The following is a 7,258-nucleotide window of genomic DNA, read 5'->3' as shown; positions in this document are numbered from 1 at the left end:
TGTGCAAAACCAAAGAAATCCTGTCCAAGCATCTACATGCTGATGCAATATCGGGTCTGCACCAGAATTCAGTGTATTTGCTAACAAATTATTATTGTATTTATAATATTGTAGTATTTTAATCTGATCCATGTCTTTTGTCCTCCCCCTCCCCCGGTTGCAGCGGTTTGACACATGAAGGACACGCCCGTGATGTGGAGCAGGTGTACCTGCGCTGCTCTCAGGGATCACTCGAGTGGCTGTACCCGACCGGCGCCATCATCGTCAACCTGCGGCCCAACATGGCGTCTCCGGCCGCGTCCCACCTCTCGGTGTGCATCAAGCCGTCCCGCGAGTCGAGCGGAACGCACATCTACCTGAGCGGATGGGTAAACTCCGCCTGCTGCTCCGCGAGGCCCAGCAGGCCGAAGGCAAAGTGCACTGCTTCGGCATCCATGAGGGGGCGCTGTTCATCGAGTCCGTGCATCAGAGAGACATCAGCCGCAGGATCACAGCCTTCCAGTACGAACTGGTCAACCACAGACCTGGGGCCGATCCTCAGTCACTGTTAGGTAAAGACTAAGTCCAGTTTTTTGATCCGTCTGGGCTTCACAAAGCCACACAGTTTGTACACTTTTAGGACATAAGATCTACGTAGATTTACATAGGACCTGCATAGAGCTACATAGGACCTGCATAGAGCTACATAAGAATTGCACAGAGCTACATAAGACCTGCATAGAGGTACATAAGAATTACATGGAGCTACATAAGATCTACGTAGGACTACATAGGACCTGCATAGAGCTACATAGGACCTGCATAGAGCTACATAGGACCTGCATAGAGCTACATAAGAATTGCACAGAGCTACATAAGACCTGCATAGAGGTACATAAGAACTACATAGAGCTACATAAGATCTACGTAGAGCTACATAGGACCTGCATAGAGCTAAATAGGACCTGCATAGAGCTACATAGGACCTGCATAGAGCTACATAGGACCTGCTTGTGCCCTACGACAACTGCCATGAGTGTGCAAGACCACCATAAAAGCATATACCATAAAAAAAAAAAACAGCCGTGACATGACGTAAAAAGACTTGATCATTCTCAATTTATTTCCATTGTATCAAGACAAGACTTTCAGGGAAGACTTTAGAGCATTGTAGCATTTCTAGATTTTCATAAGGTCTGAAGAATCATTAGAGGATCTTTACTTTAGTCAAAATGAGTAATTCTCTTGAAATGTCACTGCTGCTGCTGTTTCTGTTTCTGATTCTGCGATTATGAAGGTGATTTGTGTGTTTGATTTCTGGTAAATGGGACCTCGGACTATCAGTAATGGTTATCCGTGTTCGCGGACAGACCTGTAACCGGTGTGGGGTTTGTTTTTCTAACGACTTGGCGCAGGTTGGAAAGGGGTTGGGGGTTCCACAGCAGAGACGCCGATACGTGCAGAAGAACTTGCCGTATTTTTACAAGCGTTGCCTTGTTCTGTATTCGTGCTGCGTACCTGCCGGGCTTCACGCCGAGAGGATGTGTGGCTGCTTTATTTTTCTTGCTCCAATCAAAGCAAATATCTGTTGGATGTCAAAGCGTGCTTTGTTCTCGCCATGCTTTTGGGATGGAGGACGGGGGATTGGAGGACAGGGAGGAGGACAGGGAGAAATCCGATGTAAGTGAGGAGGAGGAGGACAGGGGGCAGGACGTTCAGTAGGAGGAGAGGGAGGAGTCTGAAATGGACAGGGAGGAGTCTGAGGTAGACTGGGAGGAGAAGTAGGACAGGGTGCAGGATGTGGAGGAGGAGGACAGGGAGGAGGTCAGGGTGGAGGTCAGGATGTCAACCTGGAACTGATGAGCGGTGGGATTGGCAGCAGTTTGGAGAGTTTGTGTGCGGTGTAACAAGGTCAGCGTGTCACTGAGGAATGGTTTTAAGAGGAGTCAGGTTGCAAGAGCCACGTGGTAAACATCAGGCCAATTGTCACATCTGGAACTTCGGGTATCAAACCTGAGGTATAAATGTAGTGGCTCCTGTAGACCTGTGATCTTGCAATCTGTTAGCTCACAAATGTCCAGTTTTGGCCCTGATGTTCTCTCTTCTTTTCTTTCATTTCATTGAGTTAAGCTGTAGAATTGCTTTAAATAAAAAGGTTTGCTCTGCTCGGGGTCCCTATGCTTGAAATGAAATCCGACTCTAGATCCATTCTTTGCGCTGTAAAGTGACCTGTTTTCCTTTCTGCACTTGGACTGTTGTCTTTCCTCACCTCTCCAGCCCCTAACCTGCTGTGTGCACGGGGCTCAGGACCCGCTCCAGATGTGAGGAGAATATTTCATCTACGTCTTTCTTTGTTCTCGCTCTCCTGTGAAGTGGTCTCGAACACAGAGCAGAGCGTAGAGGAGCGGAGCTCGCGAAACAACAAAAAGCTCCAGTCCATTAGCGAGGAATGCGGTGGCGTGCAGATGTTGCGGTGCTCCCGTCTTCCCCCTCGCCGCTCTGTGAAGTGGTTTAGCCCGCAGAGCTGACTCAGATCCTCGTCCATTCCTGTGGTTCCTTTTCAAGACGCCATGGCGGCCAGCACTCTAGATCGAGAAGATCAAAGCTGCTTAGGTTGAGTTGCTTTAACGCATAACCCACATGCCTGCACAACCTCTGACCCTGACTCCACCACTGCCGCCGGTTGCAACAACATCTGACCTTTTGGCTTGCTGCTTGCTTCGAGGTCAGACTGAAATAACCCGTGTATAAAGATAGGAAGATATTTTGTGCTTAGTGTGCAGCAACCAGGAGCAAAGATTTTTCTCTTTCATTTCCCTGTGTTTGATTTACAAGCCTGGGTTTCTGCACTCCTGCCATCGTAAACCCATTAACCGTGCCCCAGTTCCTCCCCTCCTCCACACGGTGGTGTTTGTAATGCCTTTGCCTCACCTAACCTTCTCCCACCTGCAACAACACAATGTGTGTTCGGCCGGGAATGGAAAAGCTCCACGGTTAGCCACAGACTCGTAGTACTTTTGCTGAGAAAGCAGGGTTTAAACTCGCATCCTGGCCTCTGAAAAAAAAGCATCCCATCAGGTCCTCAAGCCTGGGTTTAGATCCAGGGATGTGCGATTTTCAGGCAGAGGTCTGGTACTTCCTAAAGAAGGTTGCTCTTGAGCAACCAAAGATACAGCACAAGAAATTTCTTCCCTTTGTATATCCCAGATAGTCATTTCTCAGTCTGAAATAAAGTTCAATTAAAGGGTTTAATTAAATAAAAAGATGTTTTTTGACTAGAGGACTCCTCATGTTAGGTCTTGACATCAAGATCCACATAAGACCATGTCCACACGAATACGTTTGTTTTAAAACACATATTTAACTTTGTTTTGGCCTTCTGTCTGCACTGAGGACGGAAGGTGGACGGAAGGTCAAAACGGAGAAAAAAATATGCGCAATTTTCAAACAAGAATGTTTTCAAGAATGTGAACACGGCCAGAAACGGAGCTTTTCGAAAACACGCTCTCCAAAGTGGATAAATTTAAAAACGCCGTTTTTCGTGTCACGTGGCAGTCGGCCGTGAAAAGTGGAGATTGAAGAAAAAGAAAATTAGGCAGCATTTTTAGTCTCCACCGCGATCTTGCACAGAGCGGGAAATTAAATAAACTCCAGGCAAAAATGACGCAGGTCGAAGCGTGTTACGTTCTGCTCATGTGCAGAACAGGGACGTGAGCGTTTTCGGACGTTTTCAGGAGTGGGGATGAGCAACTTGTGGCTTCAGAGCCTGAAGGGTTCATGTGCTTCTCTACGTTCTTCTCCTCTTCACCTTCCCATTTTCTCTATCGCCAGGTCAATTGTTAAGAAAAAATAGCTTCTAAATTGCACTGGATCTGTGTCTCGTCCACAGCGTACAGCCCTAATTGACACCAGATCGGCCTCAGGCAGTTGTTATGTGGCAAATTAGCAACAATAATGTGAACTATCTGAACGGCGGTACGCTGTTACACCACACGGCAGCTGAAAGCGACGCTCAGGATGCGTATTAGCCCGAGGAACTGGGATGTGAAGCCACAGAATGGTGTAACAGTGGTGGCGGTTGTTGTTGTGGGGTTTTTTTGGAGTTTTTCTTGAGTATGATACAAACTACCACTCGCCACATCACACTTGCTGATTTTTCATTTCAATACATTTACAGTATTTGGAATGATCTTATTCATACTACTGAGCAGTATGAGGAATAAGGGCCGTGTTTAAGGGCCCAGCAGTGACCGCTTGGGGTGCTGACTCGTGACCATGACTCATGACTGTGAACTTCTTGTTCAGCCACTGTGTTCCTGTGTTACTGTGTTCAATACCTAACGTTCCTGAAACGTAGTTCACACATGAGTCAATGCTGAGACGTTTAAAAGACAGAAACAAGGCGGAAATGACGCAAGTTGAAGCGTGTTACGTTCCGCTGATGCGCAGTACAGAGACGTACGCATTTAAAGCCATTTCGGTGTAGATGAGCAACTTTTGGTAAACGTTTGAAAACGATAGTCTGGAGTGTTTTTTGGACGAAAATGCCCATGTCACATTTATCCGGATTAGTGTAGACGTGGCCTAAACCTGTTTTTATCAATTCAGATTGTTGAAAATGTTCCTCTCGAGAAATCTGAATGTCTGTGCTTCAACGCGAAGACGTTTAAAATTTAGAAAGGAGACGTACACTGGTGATTAGTCACAACGCTAAACCCACCTGCCTAATATAGTGTAGGTCCCTCTTGTGCCACCTGATCAGCTCGAGGCCTGGACGAAAGAAGGGTTGCTTAGTGGTTATAGCGTTGGACTTGTATAAGAAGGTCATGAGTTTAAATCCCAGCCACATTAAGCACAGCCCTTAACCCCATGTATGATGAGATAAGCTCTAGATAAGGGCCGTCTGCCAAATGCCGTAAATGTAAATGAGATCTCTGAAGGTATTCCTGTGGTATCCAACACCAAGACGTTTAATGCTTCAGATTGTCGTGTAGGTTCTGAATCTGACTCTCCATGGATCAGACTTGTTTGTCCAGCACATCTCATAGACGATCCATCGGACTGAGATCTGAGGATTTTGGAGGCTAAGACAACACAAATGTTCCTCAACATGGTTCCTGAACGATTCTTGCCATAAATAAGTCTGTCCTGACCAGTTCAGAACCAGGCATCTGCTACATTTCCAAAGACCCCTCGCTCCTTATGCCTTCCCATTTATTCCTGCTTTCATCACATCAACTTAATAATAAGTCATATACTGGATATATGTTAAGTCTTATGTGTGTGTGTGTGTGTGTGTGTGTGTGTGTGTGTGTGTGTGTGTGGCAACATAAAGATATGAGCACTGAAAGATCAACTTGATACTAGAAATGTAACTGCATGGTATTTTTGTTTGATTCTCATCTCTCTCTCTCTCTCTCTCTCTCTCTCTCTCTCTCTCTCTCTCTCTCTCTCTCTTTTTTCTCTGTAGCCCCGTGTCAGCCCTGCTCTGACTCTGAGCTTCTTCTGTCTGTCTGCACGAGTGACTTCGGTAAGCAGCTCTTTCTGGATTTTTTATTGTCATTTTTTTTTTTTTTTTTTTAGGTAAACATCTGCTTCTTCACAACACTTTCTGATTAGTTTCTCTGTATGGATGAGGATTATAAGGAATAAAACACCTATTTTTCCCTAGAAAAGTGTTTTATTTTTCTTAAACCACAGCCATGATTTTTTTACTTCCTAAAAAAATCTACACCTACATCAACATCCATCTGACCAATCAGAACACAGAGGTTAATCAACATTTACTGACCAATCAGAATGCAAAAATGATTCAAATCCATCTGACCAATCAGAAACGTATCAACAACCTTCTTGACTAATTAAAATGCTGAATTTTTTAAACAACCTTCTGACCAATCAGAATAAAGAATTGATTCAACCAATTTTGGACCAATCAGATACAGAAATAAATCAGCATCCTCGCTGTTTGATCAGAAAATGATGTAAACTGGATTAATATTTTTGTTAATGTGTGTGTGTGTGTGTGTGTGTGTGTGTGTGTGTGTGTGTGTGTGTGTGTGTAGTGGGGCGTGGCAGCATCACAGACGTGGAGGAGCAGGAGGAGGACGAGACATCGGTGGGCGTGTCTCTGTCCCGCGTGTACAGGCAGAAGAGCGAAGTGTTCACACAGATGGGTGGACGTGTGAAGGTGTGGACCGGGAAGCTCCTGATGCCTCACGTGTGCGGGGTGAAACCCGCAGAGGGCGAGTTCCTCTTCACCGGCACCGCACGCTTCAGCCAGGCCTGGCTCAACTGCGCACCCAGATACACGGACTTCCTCCGGATATACCAGGAGGCGGAGACGCAGGGGACCAACCCCTGTCACATAGACACGAACTGAGCCTCACGTCACAAACTCACGTCTCGCCGTTTACTCTAGAACTCGTCCTAAGCCTTCGAAAGGAAATCAAAATCGATCGGACTCTTTCCCGAGAGCGAATTTATATACAAATCAGATGATCTGATCTTAGGAACAGATTGTAGCACACGTGTCCGTCTGAACGTGTCAAAAGAAATGTGAAATATTGAGACATTTTTGTAAAAAGCTCCTTTGTACAGTTTAAAAAAAAAGAATTCATTGCCGTTGTGTTTTAGGACAAACATTTTTTTTTTTTTCATCATTTTGTTATTTTTTTGGTGAAGAATTGTTGATTCTTTTCCCTGCACTATGGAGAAAGATTAAAAAAGTTATCTAAGGTTTTTTAATACACAGCTGCTGCGTATAATTTTTCAGATAAAGTGAGTGTGTGCGGGTGTGTGTGCGGGTGTGTGTGTGTCTTCAACCCCACAGTAAAATCACCAGTGATGATTCATAGATTTGTATTTATTATTATTATTATTATGTTCACACTAAATATCTACGCTACTTAAAAAAGCCTCAAACGTTTTTCTCATGTCCCTTGTTCTTCTCACGCTCCTACCTGGTGTTTTCTTCTTTAGCTCTTTTATTGATAAAAAAAATTTAACACGTTAATTTATACGACACAAACTCTTCACTCTGAACAAAAGAGCAGAGAAATTACAGCCCACGACGGTTCCTTAACCCCCACCCTCCCGCTATAGACTCACGTTGATCTCTTTACCTTCTTTTTAGATCTCTTTGCCTTTGAATGGTCCTGGTTTAACAGCACATCACCCTGATTTACACTGGCAAATGACTCTTGTGGGCGTGGCCTGTATCTATTTTGATATTTAAATAATAGCTAGCAGCGCATATTTAAATTTATACACATCCTAC

At 44.9% G+C, this 7,258-nt stretch overlaps 1 protein-coding gene across 1 annotated transcript in view; it reads left to right on the top strand.

Annotated features, from left to right (window-relative positions):
- Nucleotides 1-6,732, top strand: part of metrnla (meteorin like, glial cell differentiation regulator a) — a 10,642-nt gene extending 3,910 nt beyond the window's left edge. The window contains 4 exon segments of the mRNA XM_046835230.1: nucleotides 164-354; nucleotides 357-551; nucleotides 5,450-5,509; nucleotides 6,045-6,732. Coding sequence (XP_046691186.1) covers nucleotides 164-354; nucleotides 357-551; nucleotides 5,450-5,509; nucleotides 6,045-6,361 — 763 coding nt within the window. The 3' untranslated portion in view covers nucleotides 6,362-6,732.
- The last annotated feature ends 526 nt before the right edge of the window (nucleotides 6,733-7,258 follow it).

Source organism: Silurus meridionalis, chromosome 22 (assembly GCF_014805685.1).
Source record: "Silurus meridionalis isolate SWU-2019-XX chromosome 22, ASM1480568v1, whole genome shotgun sequence".
NCBI classification, from domain to species: domain Eukaryota; kingdom Metazoa; phylum Chordata; class Actinopteri; order Siluriformes; family Siluridae; genus Silurus; species Silurus meridionalis.
The sequence above is the reverse complement of the archived record's forward strand: the minus strand, read 5'-3'. Positions and strand labels throughout refer to the sequence as shown.